This window comes from Anolis sagrei, chromosome 5 (genome assembly GCF_037176765.1).
Source record: "Anolis sagrei isolate rAnoSag1 chromosome 5, rAnoSag1.mat, whole genome shotgun sequence".
Taxonomy (NCBI): Eukaryota; Metazoa; Chordata; class Lepidosauria; order Squamata; family Dactyloidae; genus Anolis; species Anolis sagrei.
Genome location: NC_090025.1, coordinates 143,491,486 through 143,513,962, shown reverse-complemented (window position 1 = coordinate 143,513,962; position 22,477 = coordinate 143,491,486). Strand labels below are relative to the sequence as shown.

General features: G+C 40.5%; 1 protein-coding gene across 1 annotated transcript in view; it reads right to left on the bottom strand.

The window, feature by feature from the left end:
• Positions 1 to 22,477, bottom strand: part of MYRFL (myelin regulatory factor like) — a 62,213-nt gene that overhangs the window by 23,187 nt on the left and 16,549 nt on the right. Inside the window, exons 7-13 of the mRNA XM_060777468.2 lie at positions 21,510 to 21,705; positions 20,718 to 20,794; positions 16,734 to 16,844; positions 15,840 to 15,930; positions 5,439 to 5,639; positions 3,835 to 3,943; positions 698 to 807 (exon numbers count right to left, since the gene is read on the bottom strand). Of these exons, the coding sequence (XP_060633451.2) occupies positions 698 to 807; positions 3,835 to 3,943; positions 5,439 to 5,639; positions 15,840 to 15,930; positions 16,734 to 16,844; positions 20,718 to 20,794; positions 21,510 to 21,705 (895 nt within the window). The remainder of the gene's footprint in view (positions 1 to 697; positions 808 to 3,834; positions 3,944 to 5,438; positions 5,640 to 15,839; positions 15,931 to 16,733; positions 16,845 to 20,717; positions 20,795 to 21,509; positions 21,706 to 22,477) is intronic.

Sequence of the window (22,477 nt, the reverse complement as noted above, 5' to 3'; positions counted from 1 at the left end):
GAGAAGCCATGGGACCCAGTGACCGGATACCTTATACATATGAAGATGGTCTTGGATTATTTTTTCCATGGATCCTACTCTAATCTTGACATTTTGGGTTAGGTGGTAAATGGTTATGCGGCAATATTCCAAAATTGTGACCTCCACTTTCTGGATGGTCCATTAATCAACAGCAGAGTGGGATTGCCCTGGAACTAGAGCTGTTTAAACCGAAGTCCGATCATATTTGAATCAGTAATGCCAGTTCTTGACTACATCATATGATGGGGAATTATCACCCTAAACCTTTTTCATCTCATTGAACGTCACCTTTGGTGTGCAGCCTTTCAAATAAAGGAATTTGATGACTGCTCTGTATTCCACTGGGTCCATGATCAAACCTCACACCACTTCAGCACCTGTAAAATCAAGACCGTTATCAGTTCTGAGTTGTAAATTGGCACATAACCTATAGAGACTTATATCATTACACATGTGCAGTTTCAGATAAATAGAAGTGGATTAGGAGAAATCTTTAATGAACACCCCTCTGGAATTCACACAGCCATCCAATTTGGGTACATGAAACCCCATAAACACATCTCTTTCACTCTCTGGCAGGTAACAACCACTTGAATACCTAAAAACTAGCTATCCTTTCATGACTCCAAATCTTCTGCCTGGCATGGCCAGTGCTGTAAATGAGCAATAAAATTACCTTATCAACCATCAGGAAATCATCAACTTTTTCTCCATTTTCACACATAACATCTCCAACAGATCTTACAGCTCTGGGTAAAAGTTCTTGCACTTCCTGAGCAATTATTCCTGTTTACGAAAACAAGGACATGAGCACAATCAAAAGCAGTGCAACTCTTGTAATCTTACTTGGACTAATCAAAAGATTAGCCAAGATCCCCACATCAAAGAGATGTAATATAAGTTTACAGTCACAGATTTATACTTTAGTTGTGCTAGGCCACCTTCTTACAGAACTGTAACATTGCACAACTACATGTGCATTGTGCACTGATGCTTAGTGAGAAAATGATGCGCAATGGCACCAAATGGCTGTCATGCAGTTAGTGGCATCCAATGGTGGACTCTTACAGAGCTTGGTATTCCCTTCCACAAAAGTCAATCCCCCACCCCCAATAAACCCTTGGAATTATTGTTAAGGTTCTACAACTACTGCATGTCTAATGGAGAGCATGCAGGGAATGTCCAGTTCTATCCCTGCAGTCAGATATAGGTCACATCTACATTGAAAGGAGGCAAGTCAGCTCTCTGGCAGCTATATGATTCATTGAGCTGATCAAAGTTAATGCAGCCTTGACCCACATCAACAAAAGTTGCAGGTTCCTCTAAATTCTCCTCATGAATTCATAGCAAATTGCAACTTGAACCTGTGTAAGCAGTTGGGCTGGTTCTGAGATGAAACTGGCCACAATTATTTACATGGGCATCCCATATTACTTGGGCTCAGACAGTTACCATTCCCCTCCTGTTCTAGTCATTGCAGTGGCAAGTGGGCACAACATGGCAAGTATCCATTGCCCTTTGACTAGTGAAGCTTGTCAGTGATTGGGGAAAGGAAGAGGGAAAGGATGGCCAATTCCTCTTCCCCTTCCCACACCATTCTGGATCCCAACTGACATCACTTCAGCTATATCATGCCCACTGGCCACTGCAAAGATGAAAACAGAAAGGTGATGGCAAAGGTGGATATCCAGTGGGGTTGAACTGGGTTTGGCATCACCAGACAGACAGACAGACAGACAGACAGAACTCCCTCCCGCCACCACAGCAGATAGGGGGCAGGCAGTCATCCTGTGTCGAATCCAACATTCATCACTCCAGATCATCCCTGAGATAAAGGGTCTGTATAGAGCAGTGGTTCTCAACCTGTGGGTCCCCAGATGTTTTGGCTTTCAACTCCCAGAAATCCTAACAGCTGGTAAACTGGCTGGGATTTCTGGGAGTTGTAGGCTAAAACACCTGGGAACCCACAGGTTGAGAACCACTGGTATAGAGCCATCAATAGAATGATTGTCACCTAAGACCTCTGGAGAACCCTGGAAGATTTCGGTAGATGATCTATAGGGACAGAACCAGATGCTTAATTAGATTATAATGATTGGTTGTGGCTCATTCCTCCTAGCCCAAATCCTGATCCAATCTGCATGTTACTTTATGCTGTGGTACACAGACACTGGTGCCTGACCTGCTTTCTTAGTGGTAACATTTAAATTGTGGAACAACTCATCAATCAAAGTGCCAGGTAATAGGCCATTTGATTTGTTCTTAAGTGTAAAAGTATAATTGTAATGTTTTATAATGCATTTTATAATTTCTGGAGCCATTTAGGCCTAAATCACAATTGTTAATTCCAACTACAGTGGAATCACTGACTCAATGGGAACTGGGTAAATCAATGCTTATGTGAGTTCTGTAGATTCAATGGGTCTCCACAGTTGAGATTAAATTGGCTTTATTCCATAGTTTAGGTGTTCTTTGGAGGATCTGAGAGTCTCCGGTTCAATACTAGCCACCTGCACATAGTTTTTACATTCTTTTTGTATTTAGATTTTAAATTCTTACAGAGGGTGTTGGGAATTGATTTCAAAGGCCGCATACAATACCTATAATTATTAATTAATGTAATCATTGTATGCTTTAAAACAAAGGCATTTGGGAAGAATTGTACAAGGGACAAAGAGATCAATGCACAGTTTAGGTGTGTGTGTATGTGTGTGTGTGTGTGTGTATTTATTTATTTATTTATTTATTTGCTATACTTGTATACCGCCGTTTCTCAGCCTAGCCGGCGACTCAACGCGGTTTACAACAGAATATAACAATCAACAGTATACAGTTTAAAAGCATAAAAAACATAATACACAATTCATACATCAATACCAATCCAATTCATCTCCTAACTAAAAGCGTGATCCAGTTCGTCGTCCATATTGCCAGTCCTTTAATCATTAACATTCATTGCACTGAGTTAACCAAATGCCTGCTCGAACATCCAGGTTTTTAATCTTCTCCGAAATACCATCAATGAGGGGGCTGATCTTACCTCCAAGGGAAGGGCGTTCCATAGCCGCGGGGCCACCACAGAAAAGGCCCTGTCTCTTGTACCCGCCAGCCGCACCTGTGAAGCAGGCGGGATAGAAAGCAGGACCTCCCCAGAAGATCTTAGGGTCCTGGCGGGCTGATAGGCCGAGATACGTTCGGATAGGTAAGTTGGGCCAGAACCGTTTAGGGCATTAAAGGCCAACGCCAGCACTTTGAATTGAGCCCGGTAGCAGATCGGCAGCCAGTGGAGCTGGTGCAGCAGAGGAGTTGTATGCTCCCTGCGCTCCGCTCCTGTTAGTATCATGGCTGCCGAGCGTTGGACTAATTGGAGCTTCCGGGCCGTCTTCAAAGGCAACCCCACGTAGAGAGCGTTGCAGTAGTCTAAGCGGGATGTAACCAGAGCGTGGACTACCGTGGCCAAGTCAGACTTCCCAAGGTACGGGCACAGTTGGCGCACGAGTTTTAACTGTGCGAATGCTCCCCTGGTCACCGCCGAAACCTGGGGTTCCAGGCTCAGCGATGAGTCCAGGATCACACCCAAACTGCGAACCTGCGTCTTCAGGGGGAGTGCGACCCCATCCAACACAGGCTGTAACCCTATACCCTGTTCGGCCTTACGACTGACCAGGAGTACCTCTGTCTTGTCTGGATTCAATTTCAATTTGTTCGCCCCCATCCAGACCGTCACAGCGGCCAAGCACCGGTTCAGGACCTCGACAGCCTCCTTAGTTTTATATATATATATATAAAACAGTGGATTTGTTGGCTGGTTACCTGTTTCGTGGATCTGGTTAATTCCCATAGCAGATGCAAATTCAGGCTTGTAGTCATATTCCACAAGTCTCACCTGTGCTATTCTTCTCAGCTGCTCATGTGTATCAACCTAATTGACCAAAGACAAGACACTGCATGTTAAAATATTTAACAGAGTTTATTCATGTCAAAAGTTTTAATGTGCACATACATTTGAAGTCTGAGGTGGCTGCAGTTAATTTTCTATATTGTTATTAACCAGCATCCTTGCCCTATATCCAATACATCCCAAGATCCATGAAGACTGACTATCCAATGATGGCTTTGTGTTATCCAAAATGTTTCCACTCATGCATGGGGAGTTATGTGAATCCAATTTTTACTTACTGTAGCCATCCTGTACCAGACTTCCCAACCCAGAACCTTTCATACTGCACAATTGTAGCACTATGGTTCAACTTTAATTGCAATGGTAACATCCCATGAAATCCTAAAATTTTCTGTTAAGGGAAAGGACTATTTAGGACTCTCAGCCAGAAATCTCTCTGGTGTCACCCAATTACAAACAGCAGGACTTCATAGGATTTTGCCATGGCAGTTACAGTGAAACTATAATACCATAGTTACGTTGAAATAAAGGTCCCCTGGCACCCTCCAGAAATCTTTTTAGTTCCACCCAGCCTATAAGACTGCCATATCTGCAGGAAATACGTTCAAGCTGGACCGGATGGAAAACCTAGCAAATACCTAGAGAGACAATTCCTCCTCACCCCCATGCATGGGTAAGTGAAACGGCAGATATGGGTTCCACAATTATGAGAGTCTTACTATTCATTATTCCAGGGGACCAGCTGCACACAGTTGCACTAGCAACTTTGTTCAGCTCACTAACAAACATACCCAGCCAATCCTACTCTTTCACATACACAAACACACATTTTTAAACAATAAGCAGCCCATCCCTCAACTAACCTTACACTCAAGATGGCCCCTTCCTCAGCCACCAAGCCCACTCGGATTATGGGAGTTGCAATCCAAAGAGTAACCTTTCTGAGCTCTGGCCTGAATACATGACACAGTGCCAGAAGCGTTCCTAGAAAGCAATGTTTTGGATTTCTCTACTCATATTGCTTGGCTGAGACCTTTCTAATTCATCATCTATGAGCAAAGCTTTGTCAAAAATTTGCTGCTCACATTCTCAGGTATGTAAAGCAATGCCCAAGTCGCAAATGTCTGTAAAAGGAAGTTCTCTAAAACAAATTAACAAGTAAGATCATTTTAAAATATTAGAATGTGATTATATTAAAAACCTATCTTTAAATGTTTACCCACAATAGTAAGCACAAGCTACAAGAACATTCCACCATTCTTACTGAATTGAAATAAGGATATTTCCCCCTAGGGGTGAGAAAAGTGGTATATAAATGCTGTAAATAAATAAATAAATAAATAAATAAATATTTTGAGTAAAAAGGTCATCAAGCCCCACAGTCAAAGAAAGAGCCAAATGTGCATTTTCAGGAACAGAATCCCAAACAGATGGGACTTCCAGTGGAAAAGCCTTACTTCTTTTGCTCATCATAAGTGCTGCTGCAGTTACATGGTTATTTATTTGTTGCACTCACCTCTTGGATATTTTGCTTGGCTCGACTGTCAGATGGATGCATGACTGTTCCCATAACTTTCATGTTTCCACAAACAACCAAAGCTTCATCTGGTGCATCTGTGTTAATCCCAACTCGGCCGTGACAAATAACCGTTTCGGGAACTTGCCCTCGTAGCCAGCATGCATCAGTATCATTCTCAAACTGTCCAGGGTTAGAGGCCTGAAAGCATTTTAAAATTCATGGAAAATTGGTTCCAGGCAAATCTTTATCAAGAAATAAATTCTTGCTCATTGTTTAACAGAACAATCCCCACTGACTAAATAAAATAATCTCCCCCAGAACAAGATTGCAGAATTGGCCCAGCCATTAAGCAAAAATGAAGTAATCATCTCAGGTGACAGATGCTAGACAGTAGTGCTAAGTATCAGAGTAGACAAATATTTTTCTTGTGAACTTCTCTTTATGCCTTCCCCACCTGTCTACAGATGTCATGAAGACTCTGTTTCATTGGTCACTATTGAAGAAAAGCCTGGTCATGAGACAGGAACTGGGGAGTTTCATGTCCTTTGTCTCAGGTAGCAAATCATCAGAGGTCAACCTTGGGCTATCATACCATAAGCAAAAGTAGAAAAAAAGGTCAAAACAAAAGTTCAGAAATCCAATATCACAGTTTTTCAAGGTCCTAAATCCTGCTGGTAGACTGAACTGGAAATGATTTATTGAATCAGTTCTTACATTGTACTGTTTAGTCAACACATGTATATTCCACTGATTCAGTGAGTTTGCTCTAGCATGAACTATCTTATAAATCATGGCTTAGGCTGTATGACAAGCTGGGAATAGATTGGAAGTACTAACTAACACCAAACTATTTTTTTTCTTCATATGGAATATATTTTGAAAGCTAACCTTGTTTTCCTGCAAAATCATTAGAAAAGGGTATGCACCTTCTTCCTTTTTTGGAAACTAAGCAATGAATGAATTATTTTCAAAGTTACATGGTTCTTTATTTATGAGTGGAAGGGATCCTGAAATGTTTAGTGGTTAATTAAGGAATTGATCATAAATCACCAAGGGTATAAATATCCAAAGGCATCAGATTCTATCTGATATTAGAAGTTAAGCAGTGTCAGTCCTGGTTAGTAGTCAGATCGGAGATTGCCAATGAAGATTGGGTGCTGTAGACTATATTTCAGAAAAATAAACTTCTGAATATTCTTTGTGTAAGAAAACTCAATGAAAATCAAGTTGTCAACAGGCAACTTGAAGGCACATGGACACACATGCATAAATGATAAGTGTTGCCTTATAGTCTCTCAATAACATATATAGGCAGGCATACATCCAGCATATACTGTACTTATATGGGTCTTTTTTGTTGTTGCAAAGGCCAGAATTCTCCATCTATCTTCCACAATGAGGAAAACCCACTGAAAATCCACATTTTTCATGCTACCTCTCCTGTGACATGGTCATTTAGTGGTCAGTGGAGAGCAGGAGACTACTGAGAAATATCTTGCTATGTAACTAGAACCAGCTGCATAATAATGAAGAGATCCTCTGGGACTTGGGGAAGGGTCTGCCAGATAGAAAATCCAGAGAATGAAAGCGAGACCTGCAGAAGTGAAAGGGGAAAGGTATCATAGTTCTACCATAAGTGAGCCTTAGGTACTGTTCCATTATCTGGGCAGACTCCAAAAGGGAGTCTAGGCAGAGAAGGATAGTCCATTTTATGGGAGGAGACTTGAAGGAGGAACACCATTTCTCCGTTTTCATTTGTTATTCTCTATCACCACCACCACTTCCCATATCATAAACTAGGGTTATTTCCATGATGGCAACATGGATGGGGAAAATAACAAGGAAAAGAGGGGGAAATGGTTTCACTCCTTCAACCCCCCTGCCTCTGTAAAATGGATGATACTTCTCTGTTTAGGCTCCTTTTGGAGTCCACCCAGATAAAGAAACTTTATAATACATATCCTAATGTATTATTGCTGTTGATTGCTGGCTCTTTTCCTCCAAACGCCATAGGCCTTCCACTTTCATTGGTTTAGGGTTGTGAGGGAACCACAAATGTGGAAAAACCATTTTAAATCTCCAATTTTTTAACCCGAGGGACCACCTTTCTGGCAATATCTAGGTTCTCCAGGGTGACTCTATGGTCAACTTCCACTGGAAATTCCTGGAAATTCCCAGAGAGAACATAGTCAAACCCACAAAGAATCACATCTGCAAATGTGGAGGACTGAATGTTTTTATTAAATTTTGAAATCAGCTACCCAAGGGACAGCTACACCATGAAGCCATTTGTTGCTCAAGCGAACATAGACATTCTGCTTTTAATTGGGACAGAAGAATTGCTGTGATCATATGCAAATACTACTTGCAACATAGCTCTAGAGACCTGAATGTTAACAAACAGCAGTTCTGGGGAAAATTACCATCTGCAACACTAAGGCCTAGTTCACTTCAACTCATTCAGCAGTTTTCCCCAAAGCATATATGATATTATGAAGGATGCTGGTTGGCCATGTTTTGTTAAGGTGATCACTTCCTTAGGCTCAGAATGATTTACTGACATGTCCTGAGTGGGTAATCTGAGATTTTGTTCTGAAGGCTGGAGAAACTTTTTCAGATTTTAGGAAGATGTAGACACGGCCATGGCATACTGGGTTGAAGCCCTGAGACATTTTTATTAGTAGTCATAGGAACCATCACTAGGATTGCCAGTACTCTGGGTTTGCCGTCAAGTCTCCAGTTTTTGTGCTGGTCAGCTATCAATACAGCAGCTTGCTACTATTCGCAGTTGAGTGGTTGATGCGGCTTTCAAAACTCTGCAGATTTGGCCTCTTCCTTCTCTTCTAGTCATTATGGTACTTGGGTTCACCATCCTCTTTGCTTCATATCCACTTTATGGCTAGAAGCAAGTAGGCTAGATGAAAATGAAAAGTTCCTTATACCGTTTCTTAAGTGAGAAGGAGTAAAATGCTTTAATTCCACTTTGAACCTGAGAACATCTTCTTTCGTGTTTTCATTTGCAAACAGGAAACGATTATGAGGGTATGGAGTGGCTGAATGACAAGCAACAGTTTACTATGGAGATGCAGCTACACTGTAGAATTAATGCAAGTGGATATCACTTTAACTGCCATGGCTCAATGCTATAGAATACTGGCATTTGTGCTTTGGTGAGACAGAAGCAGTTTTTTGCAAGACGGTAGATGTTGTAATACTGCTATTAGAAGAATTCCACACCATTGAGCATGGCAGTCGAGGTGGTGTCCGACTGAATTAATTTTGCATTATGGATACATCCTGGGCCCAGGTTTTGTTCCAGAGACCTTATCTGTAATGTCATTTCCCACACCTATGTATACACACATATCCTGCCTTGGCTTCTCCTGCTTCCTTTGAGGCCCCTTCCACACAGCTGTATAAAATCCACACTGAACTGGATTATATGACAATCTGGACTCAGATAACAACACAGACATTGTTGGATTTTCTGCCTTGATATTTTGGATTATATGGCTGTGCAAAAGGGGCCTATGTTTGCATGTAATCCTTACAGCAACTGAGTTAGATATCCTAGCAACGCGTTCTTATCACTATTCCTGTTGTAATTCAAACTCTTTAGGTATAACTTTACAAAAGATATTCCTGATACAGATGAAAACGGATAATAATTGATTGAAGGTCAACACAGCCACCTACACTTTTGGACTCTATAGAGAGGTTGCTATAGAGACTGTCCTAGTGAGAACTCGTGTTTCCAAATTTACCATTTGCTACAGGCAAGATGGCACACTCAGCTCATGGGAAGAGGATGCTGAAAGACCAAAATCCTGTTAAGTAAATATAGACCCATGAAATACAAGAAGAGCTTGAGCATTTTACTTCTGAGGACTAAGGACGTTGTCAAAGCAGCCCACTGTCTTGCCAGACAGCACCAAATTGCGGGTTTTAATCAGAGGCATAAAAACCCGGGACTTCAGAAGAGGTCCACATACAGACCAGTTGGTCCTGGAATTTCTGCCTCCATCATCCATACTTGCTGCTTCCTTGTGGTATTTAGAGGCTCGCAAGATGGCCACCATGGGACTTCCACCAGAAATTTCAGCAGGATCTTTTTTTAAAGAAAGCTTAAAAAGCAAACATGCGAAGATGCAAATCACTCTATACTTTCCATTCCTGGGTAGGGCCACCTGTGCAGACAAGGTGTTCTTCCTGAGTTATACGTGTCTGTTCCTGATTGCTCTTATGTGAAATGATGTACAACGTTGACCAGGGGGCCACAACTTTGTCCTAGCCAGAGAAAATATGCCCTCCACATGTTTCATGAAGTTTCTGGTACACAAACAAAATTTTCACATTCTACTCCACTGTCACCTTCTTTTTAGAGAACAAACCTAGATTAAAAGTCCCATGATTTCCGAGTGCAGAGACATACAGACATTTCAAAATGCGGATTTTTGGCCCATAACCAGGATATTCCCGCACTTGAAAATCTCGCATTTTTTGCTGTTTGTAGCAATTGCTTCCATGTTTATAGGGAACGGCATCTGGCCACCCTCCTGTTTGCTGCAGAAGCTCCTGGGATAATGGAACTGTCTGGACAGGCCCTGAATCCACTGGCACCATGTGGCATTTCAACACAGAAGCAGAAGGAACTTATTGCACTGAGGTGGAAGGATTGGAAAGCATTGACAGGTCTTATCTCTCAGGCTTCTTCGACACAGCAATATAAAATCCACATTGACCTGGATTATATGGCAGTATGGATTCAGATAACTCAGTTCAAAGCAGACATTGTGGATTATCTGCCTTGATATTCTGGGTTATATGGCTGTGTGGAAGGGGCCTCATTTAAAGGGGCACTACAGGGAAGGAAAATCCGTAGCTGGATGCACACAACGTCATGTGATAAGCTAACAGCAGCAGATGTGCTTATCTTGCTACAATTCAGGCTTGCCAGTCTAGTGTGATAAAGTCCTATAACTCAATATAGAAGACTGGCTCTCAAATGCAACCACAAGAATGAAGTCTGATGCCACTTTTAAGTGCCATGACACAATCCTATGGAACCCTGGGATTCAGGGTATGGTGAGGCACCAGCTCTCTTTGGCTGCAAAGGCTGAAGACCTTTTAAAACTACAACTCCCATGATTCCATAGCATTGCCATAGCAGTTGATATCGAAATGCATTAATTTTACAGCATAGATGCACCCTTAGTCTAAAACATTGATGTGCGTGGATTTAAACTCTTTTAACTTACCACACTAGTTTGTTTGCACATTTTTATTGTTTTAAACTGTTATCTACTTTACTTGAGTTTGCTGGATTGGCCCTGAAATTTGATGATGCAGGGTGGGGTATAAATACTTTAATAATAAAAAAAAAATCAAAAGCAGCAGGCTAGGGGTGTGGGAGTTATTATAAAAAAATAACTTTTCTGTGCTCTACATACAACAAAGTGGAGTCACAATGTGCTTATATTCATGGGCCGCACTTTTTCTCATCAGGAACATTGGAAGTATAGACTTGCAGATTTGCACTTGAATGCACATTGTGGCAGGTGGAAGCGCCTGCTGTTTTCTCTCACAAGGCGCACAGATGAAAAGTGTATTGTCTGAATAGACCTAAACAAAGTGACTGACAGCTGCGGAAGGGAAAAACCTTTGGGGTACAAGGTCCACAGCTGGCCCAAGCCATTTTGCTGCCTGAAGGAAAACAGCAAAGAAGATATACACTCACCACACATAAAGCAATAAATCCCACAAAAAACAACCTTTCCCCCAGTAAAAAAAAAACAAGAACAAAGCACATAACTAACACTTGGTTTCCATTTCATGACCCTCAAAATCTGCTGCTTGGGGCAGACAGGCCATCTCTCTGCCTAATGATAACGGCAGCTCTTGCAGGGAATCTCTCAGGAAATCAGAAGCAGTGTAGCAAATATTGCCTATCTTTTTCCAGTATGCTCTCTGCATTTCTGTGTTCATAAATAACACTAATATAGCAGCAGAAAACAGTTTTCCAGGGGCTCTCACATCCAAAAGAAAGTAATCCTGTAGTCGCGGACATATTTGCTTCGGAATAAATGCTCTGAATTCAGTGGGACATGTTACATTCACAAAAATATAGACCCTACTGCATTGCCTCAAGGATTCCTGGTTTTCAGGGCTTCTCCACTTCTCAGAGCAAAGAGGAAGAATCTCAGGGTGACAGCACGACCTTAAAACATATGTGTGTGTTATTTTTCCCCTCGTTATTAGACTTGGTTTTTATCTTAGTTCTTGACTGACATACTCTTTGCAGCAGTGGATGATGCTTAATAGAGCAACACCAAGGGAGTGAAGGTACCATCACCAGGGGCTTTGATGGAAGAGGCAACCTTTGTTTTCTTGGTTGCTTTCGGTTTGGCTCCTGAAACTCACTCTTTGCAGAACTGAGGACCTGGCCCTGTGACTCTGTGAAGCGAGGCCCAGCAAGAACACCTGCATGGCTTCAGAGGCCAGGGCATAAAAAGACCATGCCTGCAGTGGTGGGGTCATCACTGAAGGGGGTTCACCTCTTTGGGGGAGCCACTTTGGGGGATGGCACTGAAGCGGAGCATGCCCCCCCCCCCAATAAGAGGTAGTAACTTATAGTTCTGCAAAGGGCAAGGGCAGCAGACTGCACAATAGGGGTTGAGTCTTGGTTAATATGCAAAGACACTAACAACAGCAAGGACCCCATGAGGCTTTCGGGGAGCAGATTGGTCCCTGGGCTCCAGCCCATGGAAAGAGTTACAGTTTTCCAAGGACCATGGAATCGGCTTCCATCCCAGCGCTGCAGGGCTTTGTGTTTTGGCCCCGTGGAACTCCATAGACTCCTTTTGGTGGCTTTTTGATTTCTGCTACATTCCTGGACTTCACTCTCTTCAAGGACTCGTTCTCTACCCATGAACTTTCTTCAAGACAACTTATGAATTCATGTTGTGTCATGATATCGTTTGCATTTTATTATTGTTATTATTAATTCCTCTCTGGGGACCTGGATGGAAAGGTGATTCCCCTGTGTATAATCGCTATATGATTTCTATGTTTCCTTGTGTTCCTGACCCTAGCCTGACCCTTTGCCCCATTCTCCCCCTAAAGAAATATGTAAGGGGATCACCTGGCCTTCAGGAACAAAAGCCATTAGCGATCTTTCCTAGTTATCAGTTTTTAGCACTGAAGTCACAAGGCCAGAGATTATCCTGAACTGGCAACCCTAATTGTTTCTGAAACCAGTTGTTAGAAATCAAGGAATCAGTTGATAAAATAAGGGTTTCCAAGGCTAACATGCCGTGATTTTACCAGCGAAGGGGATGTCAACTGCCACCTCCATCTCAGAGTTTCCTCAGCTTTGCCACAGGCGAAGGGGGATGGAATTTCCCATCAATTACTGTTATAATGCAAAGTGTAATGTTTGGCCCTTAACAGGCAATTAAGAGGCATTGGCTCTGTGGCCAATAGGAAACAAAGTAAAAGGTTTCCCCTTGACTTTAAGTGGCGGTGAAGACCCAGCCTCATTTGCTTCATCAAAGCAACAGCATCCAGAAGCTCAGTATACATTAGAAAAAAGAGCACTGCCATCTGTAGTATGCAAGGCCAAACATCTCACAATTGGAGCATGACCTGATATCCCTGTTAACCACAACTAAGTAGGTAGACTTCTAAGCTTTCCCAGGACTGCAGACAAAATAAGGTACTGGTTTCTTCTTATTAAGCAGATGCTATTTTTGTCGCACAAACCAGGATCTCCAGATTCACTTGATTTTATTTTGTGGAAATATTGCCACTATATGCAACAGCTTTCGTTATGCAGCTCAGCATGTGAATGTGGCTTAACTCATTTTATTTTGGGAACAATCCTGGGTGCATCTACACTGAGCACTAAAAGTGAAGGGCACCTGAATCCGTTTCATGGTGATTGATTCTATGCACTGAGGTGATCCAGTTTAATGCAGGGCAAAGTTGCTTAATGTGTCCTTGACCCACGTAAGCAAAGTTGCCCTAGAATTTGGAGCAGCCGGCAACTTTGGGCTCATATAAACAATTGAGCTCCTCCTTTAGTGATATGATAACCATTGGTGTTTCCACATCCAGACAGATCTAATATGTAGTTTTTACAGTTCACTAAGAAAATTTCACATGTTTCCAAACAATATTGTTACTATTAATCATCACCCATATTTTATCTCCCTTTCATCTGTTGCCTCTTAAATGGAGCCAGAAGACCTGAATAGAAAGCATAAATCTTGATGTCCTCAAAAGCTTGGCTCCCATAGTTTTCAACTCTTCCTGTTTTCTTTCATCTCCACTTGTCCAAAACACACAAATTATGAGCATGTCTGCAGATATTTTGTATACTTGAGCACACTTTTTTAAAAAGAGTTACATTAGAACTATAGAATTTCAGAGTATTTCAGGCTCACCTTTTTCAAATTTTCTCTGTGTTTATGCTTTACTTAAAAAAAAAACTTTCATTTTCCTGCATGTATGCAGAGTAAGGGACTCTACCCATCAAAATATATTTTTTAAAGAGACACTTTCCCCCAAAGAATTCAGAAGCTTGAGATATTTGACTTTTAACTAGAAAGTTGCTGTAAGTTTGTATAATGCATATTGAATCATGTCATCATATAACTTATGAAGGGTCAATGTCTTTCTTTCAGACAAATAGAAAGCAAAATCAGACAAAAACCGATGCTTTCCTATATTGTGTAGCTCCACATTTGAAAGAATCAGTTTGGCCATCTTCCAGAAGAAAAGAAACCGTTGAAACTATGCTAGCAATTATTTTCAATACATTGAGGAAAGCAGCAAAGAAAGTTTCACATTTACAACCATGTTCACAACAGTTAGCAAAGGAGGGCAGAGAAGAGATGATGAGCTAGATAGAATAATTTATGAAAGAGTTCTGTGATAATCCACCCACCAATCTTCTGTAGTTGGGATACAGAAGATTTCTTTGCAATAAAAACCATAAGGAAAATAAATTGTATTGATGCTGTATTGCAGTTCTACAAAAACAAAATAATAGAAAAGGAACATACTGTGAAAGTAGACTTGTGTTTGAAAATAGTCATTGTCACAACAAATCGTTGGAAAATCACTTACAAATGGGGAATAGCAGCACACATCCTTCCCATAAAATTATGCAATGAACTAAAATGTTTAAAAGCAATGCTTTTGGGTTGGAAAGATTAGCCGTTTACCAAAAACATTGCCCAGGGGACACCCAACTGTATTTACTCAGTCTTCGAGGAGGCTCTTTTTGTGTCACTGAATGTTTAAGGATGTCTTTCCTTGTTTAAAAATGTCTTAAACCTACACCTGTTGATAAACTATATAAGCTAGCTGGCATTGCCCCCCACCACCATCACCACCACCACTCCCCACCCCCGATGCGCAACAGGAAGTTGCTGCTAATTGTGAGCGAAATAAGGTTGAACACTGTGAAAGCCATCCTCTGCATGGCTATCAGTCTCCTCCCAGTAGACTTAAATCAAGGAAAAGTTTCATGAGAACCACCACTTCTCTTAATGTTCCCCCAGCAACAGCCAGACTATCCCTCTTGGCAGCTAAACCAGGAAATCCCAACTGGATGGCCCCCCCACGAGGGCCTTCCTCCAGGGGCAAACCAAGAATGGGCAACTTGGAAGTCCCTGAACAGACTCAGAAGTGGGGTGGGCAGATCAAAGACAACCTGGCAAAATGGCACTACCTAGAAAAATCCTCCACCTCGTGAGACTGTGGAGCAGAACAAACAACTCCACATATGTATGCTTGTCTACAGTGGCCTGCCTCAAGTACAGAGGAAAAATTGTTTAAAGCTACAGACTATGCAGTCACTGTTGCTCATTTTTGGTCAAAAATTATTTAACTGCTTGTGTTTTCTCTATTTTTATCATTTTATACTTATTTATGCAATGCTTTTGACACTAAATAAATAAATGTGGATGAACTCTTTTTAAAAAAAGCCTCTTCTGGAAGCACCCAGGGCCTTCCACACAGCCATATAACCCAGAACACCAAAGCAGAAAATCCAACAATATCTGCTTTGAACTGGGTTATCTGAATCCACATTGACATATATTCCAGTTCAAAGAAGAAAATGTAGAATTTTATTCAGCTGTGTGGAAGGGGCCCTAGTATCTACCAGAATACCTTATTGATTGCTGTTCTCCATTATTTGAGGCAAAAGACTGAATACTCATAAAAATAAACACATTTTAAAAGAATGTCAGATAAGCTTCTCTCTCTCTCTCTCTTAGGCAAAAGTTTTATGACCAGAATGACCAATGGTAACATTCAGCAAATATTCAGGGCTGGAATATGGACACAGAGCCTCTTGGCTTTCCTTTACCAATATTAGGTTGCACTTACTCTGACAATGATCTTTTCTGAGACATGAGCAGCCACCAAATAAGACTGGTCTTGATTGACAGCATATAATCCCGCCACCAGCATAAAGTATCTAAAAACAATAATAATGAAAAGTTAAATCATTTCATAAAAGTCATAGATCTATCTGCAAAACGAAATCCACCATTCTGTATTTATTGTGTAAGCACTGGATTTTAAAACTGTTCATGCTCTTTCTACATATATTTTCACTCCATTTAAATTTCATTTAAATGGGGGGTTGCTTTGTTTATGTATTGCAAGACTCATACAATCTTCTTTCATAGATCCAGGTTTTTGTGTATAGTTATGAGTATACCCCAACATTTCTTTTTAGATCAGCCATGTGATAGGCACTGGAAAGTATGTTGTCGTTGTTGGGTGTTTTCAGGTCATTCTGATTTCATGTATTAAACTTGATATAAATTTTTCTCAATAAGACAGAAAAACAGAAATTGTAGTGCCATAACTACATAGCATAATAGGAATGACAACTCACTGAAGTATTGATACCCAAATGGACAAGATGACCCCATATCTGTGGGATCAGTACCATTGCTTCAATTATCCGCCGCCAACAAATTATGTCCTCCCAAGGCATTTTCTAGGTCCTCCAATTTGACTCTAAGCTATTCTTAGGCCAGAAGTCCTTCATTTCAATAAGTGTCATTATTATCAATGTTTTTGCATATCCATGTGAAGTCTGGAAACATGCTGCTAATGGATATGGTTTATTAACAATAATTTGTGAGATCTGTATGAGATAAAGTTATTTTTACAAAACAGATAAAGGAAAGAATGGAGTAGGAGATTAGGAAGGAACTTTGAATGTAGGTAAAAACTAGCTCTAAAGAGTGTTTTTTGACACACAAGTACCTTTGATCGGGGTTAGGCTTTCCTTTCTTTCTCATATTATTTGCCGTTGTTTCACTAAAGTGCAATTTTGCCATGGTTACTTTTGTCACCTGGTCTCCTGGAAGATTAATTCTACATCGAAAACGAGAGAGAGAAAGGTCAACAATTTTCAATGTAACTATGATCTTCCTAATTCGTTTATTCGTAATTGGTTTATTCATTAACAATACAAGGCACAGAATAATTTCCCATCCATTTCCTTGACCAGCTCAGAATAATAACATTTGATATTTTTTCCTCACTTTTTCCCACCATCTCAATTTCCATTGCCTATCTCAAGTCTTCATCCATTTACATATTGCATTTATGACATGGCATATCAACCACAGGAAAGATGGAAGGTTAGTGGTAAAACAACAATGGTTTGCGCAATTTGTGAATGGTCATTTGTAATACATTGTTATTCAAAATCTTCAGAAATCCACATAGGATTACACCTCATCTTCTCAGTTCCTTACCTTTTGACATCACTCTGATGGTCTATTCCATACTTTGAATGCTCCTGAGGAGGAAAGTTTCCAATCCACTCTATGCATTGGAATAGTAGCCATATCATTTTTCACTGTAACCATGTTCTAAGAACACGAAGAACACTTATCCCATGGACTACATGAAGCTCCCACTTCACATGTTTACGAGTAGGTTGACACTCCCAAAGGTTTAGGTTGAGCATCCCTTATCCAGAAATCCAAACTCAGAATTATCTACATGGGTGGTTGAAATAGTAACACATTTGCTTTCTGATAGTTTCATGTACACAAACTATACACAAAATTATGAAAAAAACATTCTGTAAAAAAATCCCTTCAGGCTGCATGGGAAAGGTGTATATGAAACATATATGAATTTGTATTTAGACTTGGAATTCATCTCAGAGACATCTCATTAGGTTTGTATATGCAAATATAGATATCTATATAAATTGCAAAATAATAAAAAAACATTCCAGGTCCCAAGCATTTCAGATATGGGATACTCAGTCTGTACCACAGAAGAATGGATCTGTCTGTGAATAAAATGTACAGAGAGCATGTACCATCTCCAGGAAGGAAAATCATCCGAAACACAGGCAAAGTGCCTCAAAGATTCATGCAGGGCAGGGTGGTCTTGCAAAGTATAATCGTAATGTTGTCAAAGGCTTTCATGGTTGGAATCCATGGGTTGCTGTGAGTTTTCCAGGCTATATGGCCATGTTCCAGAAGCATTCTCTTCTGACATTTCGCCCACATCTATGGCAGGTATCCTCAAAGGTTGTGAGGTTTGTTGGAAACTAGGCAGGTGTGGTTTATGTATCTGTGTGGGAGTTCAGCCTGCGATTGAGTTTCAGGATCAGGGTGCTTTGGATGTAGGAAGTGATGTCAATGAGTTTCAATATGGCAATGGTTTGGTCAATGATATTGATGCAGAGAATGAGCAGGAGATCCCTGTTCAAAGTGTAGTTTCCCATGAGAATGTCTGTGAAGATTGTGAGGATAATAGTGTGCTCCCTGAATTGCTACCAGAGAGTTCCCATGATCTGGAGCTTAAAAAACAGCTCAGCACCAGGTGCAGAAATTAATGAGCAAATAGATAGACGGGAGGAGATTAGTCAAAACAGAAAAGCCGACCAGTGGCTTCGGCGTTCTGCCAGGCTCCAAGAGAAAAAGATACGAGATTCTAAGGCAAAGTGAAACCAAATTCTGAGTACTTGGAACATAATTAACGAGGAGATAAAAGTCCCAAGTACAGGATATGTAGTCAGATGAAGCATAGTTTGGAATCAAGTCAAGATATTGTCCTTGTTTCATGGAAGCTTTGCTTGGAAGATTCAAGTTTAAGTGCCTTTTGTTTCATGGTTTTGATTCTTGAATTCTATGACTTTATATTCATGTCTTGGATTCATGTTTCCTGGTTTCTTGGATTTTATTAGAGAAGTTTTGACTTTGTTTTCATGGACTCTGCTGTACATTTTTCCCTGGACTACTTTGTTCCTACCTATCTTCTTACCTAATTGGGTTTACCTATTTCTTTAAAGTGCTTTTTAATTTACTACTTTTTAATTATCTAAGATTGTTTTCCTACTTAACGGTATGGTGTTTAAAGTCAGAGGGCTTTTCCTGTTCTGGAGTTCAACAATCTGTGGAATGTCCAGGGTGTGAGAAAGAACTTTTGACTGCAAGTGTGAATGTTGCAAATGGCCACCTTGATTAGCATTTAATAGCCTTGTAGCTTCAAAGCCTGGCTGATTGCTGCCTGGAGGGATCCTTTGTTGTGAGGGATTCCACAGATATATATAAACCTCACTTGCCTAGTTTCCAACAAACCTCACAATCTCTGAGGATGCCTGCCATAGATGTGGGCGAAACATCAGAAGAGAACACTTCTGGAACATGGCCATACAGCCCAGAAAACTCACAGCAACCCATACAGTCTTAGTATCCATATATAGAACAGAATTTATCACCTCAACTAGGAGTAACACAACAAAGTGAAAGCAATGTCCCACATTACTGAGAACTTGAGACAGCAGTATTTACTGGTAATAGTAAAATTTAATAAACAGCATGTTCCTTTTACTAAGACAAGAAATATTTTTCGGAACTATTGATGATGCAAAGTTAGGTTGCTCAGCTCTGTATTGGATTACAGTTATCATCAGGAGAAGGTCAAAGTGAAGCTAAACTGAACATGAATACTGAAACAACACAGAAAATTGAATTTACCACTGCTTGTATTTCAAAATCTTCATGTCATTTTGTGTGAATATACCTTTGCTCATATTCTGTTGATTAGATCCAACTAGAGTAGATTTATTTAATAACGGGTCAATGAATCAACATGTAGGAAAATCCTGGTGATATAATGAGTCTACTCTAATTAAGACTAACAATAAGATAGAGTCCATTGAGTTTTCACTAATATTTTAGTGAATTCAGTCATTTTTTCCATGTACTAAAAGGGATCTTGCAACACATCAGAGACTAAGGTTGTATCTACACTGCCATATAAAGCAGTTTCAAAATGCAGGTAATTTGCATTGAACTGGATTATATGGCAGTATAGACTCATAATCCAGTTCAATACAGTTAACCTACATTCTGAAACTGGATTATAAGGCACTGTAGATCCGGTCTGAGTGAGAGAATGAAGTTGGTAGTATAAACCCTTTTAGATGAAGTCGACTCCCTCAGAATCTCTTCTATGTGTTTAAAATACACTAGAGTCTCACTTATCCAACCTTCGCTCATCCAACGTTCTGTATTATCCAACACAGCCTGCCTCCCGCCTAGATCTATAGCTGTTTCAATACATTGCAATGTTTTGGTGCTAAATTCTTAAATACAGTAATTACTACATAACATTACCATGTATTGAATTGCTTTTTCTGTCAATTCATTGTAAAACATGATGTTTTGGTGCTTAATTTGTAAAATAATAACTTAATTTGACATTTAATAGGCTTTTCCTTAATCCCTCCTTATTATCCAACATTTTCGCTTATCCAACGTTCTGCTGGCCAGTTTATGTTGGATAAGCAAGACTCTACTGTAATTAGAAAAAGACAAAGCAAACTGTTGATGAGGATGAATTGTTTAAACGTTCATGTTGGCAGGGTAGAGATCACTAAGAGAAAATACATTTTGGGGAATAAAGAGACGATTGGGGAGTGCATCTTGCCTACAGCAAACCTGTATGTTTCTTGATTTATGGCTTTGTTTGGTCTGTTTGTCCTTTTTCACTCATGTATTTACATTTAATTTATCACCAATTCATTCTTTCCACATTGGAGGGTTGTGGGAATGTGTACACCTACATCCAGATTTATTAAGGAAATTGTATGTTTCTTTACCTCACTACCTCTGAGGATGCTTGCCATAGATGCAGGCAAAACGTCAGGAGAGAATGCCTCCAGAACATGGCCATATAGCCTGAAAAAACCTACAACAACCCAGTTTCTTTACTTACTTAACAGGAGAGAAAATCTTTTTGCTCCGGTCAGATTGAGATTGTTCAATAACAATTACTTGATTGGGGGCATCCACCTATGAATGTAACAAAAGGGAAAATCTTTTAAGACAGATATCCAGATCAAAACCTTATGCTTTCCTTATCTGTTTGGATGGAAGCTGTCTTACACCAGGGACATCATCTAGATCACTGTTGTTTACTGCAGGATGTGTTCAGCACATCTAGAGGCCAATTTTGTCTCTCTTGAACCTGCTATGAACTATATCCCCACCCCTCACCCCCACCCCCAACTCCAAACTTGCTCATGTTCCATCAGCAGAATGTGGGAATCCTTTCGGATGAAGCATGTTCTGTTTGTTTTACGTGGCTCTTAGTTCCCACCAATTTGATGCCACATTTTGGGGAGAGGAGCTACAAAACAGCGCTGGACCACCCTTGTAACTACAGCAGTGGTTCTCAACCTGTGCTCTGTGGACCACCAGTGGTCTGCAAGAATGAAAATATGATCCGGATCCTCATCATTACTACACTGTTGCCTCAAAACCACAGGTAGCTCACCCCTCTCCCCAGATTTGAACCACTGACCTTTCGGTCGACCAGTCCTGCAAGCACAAAAGTTTAACCCATTGCCACTGGGGGCTCCTAGCAAGGCCATTAGCCAGTGTTATCAGTCCTATGAAGTCCTTAATAGAAGGATAAGATCACAATTTTCCTACATTTCCATAGGAATCAATGTTAGAGAAAAGGGAATCATGAACACTGAGGGAGAAGACACAGGGGCACACACACCTTTATACCAAAAGCCTTTAAATAGAACATTTCCACAGGCTTCAGCCCCAAGTGGGTTTTGACAAATGCTGGATTTCCAACCACTCGAATATAGACTGTGATCTGGAAGTGATTTTTCTTCTGACAGACAAAAGCATCATCTACTGCTGAGAAATTAAATCCTTTGTTTGTTATGATGTGATATCCCACATCTGGGCTATAAAGACAAGAACCAAGAAAAATCTGTCAATTGAACATTCCTTCAGATATAACAAATATAAATATTTTATGTTTTGTTTGATCAGTTTACACACTACTTACATCTAAAAATATCTCAAAATCTGAATATTATGAACTAGTTTACATTGCTGAAAGAAATTTATAGATATGGTACCCTAGTAACCTATATACTTGCTTTCTTTAACACTAAAGGAGTAAAAAAAAATCACCATATACAGTATATCACAGGACATAGAAGGGGGGTCCTGGTACATATAATGCTCAATGAAATGGAACTGAATACTGTTCAGTTATCTTGTACCACCCTTTCTAAAACAGTGATGCTGCCAAAGGGTTTTGGGACTTAGGACCTCATCACATCGGGGTCACAATTGATCACCATGTATTGTGATGAATTCAGCACCTGTTACCCCACGCACCACATTGCCCACATTGCTCCTCACCTCATCCCATTGGAGGAAGCATTGTTGCCTGGCTTCCACCCGTTCTTCTCTATGCAACACAGGAAGTCTCCCATGTTTCTGGTACTGCCTTTTACAACAGTTCAACCTCACTTCAGGTACAGAACCGTGCCAGAACTACATCAATGTCATGTGATGGGATCTGGCGGGCTCCGTGCCTGAGGTGAGGTTGAACTGTTGTGGGATGGGCAATTTTGCCTGTCTGATGAGGTCGCCTGTTCGAGGTGCTGTTTTCAACCTTATCACCAATGTATGTGTTCAAGACCACCCATTAGAAATTATGGGGTA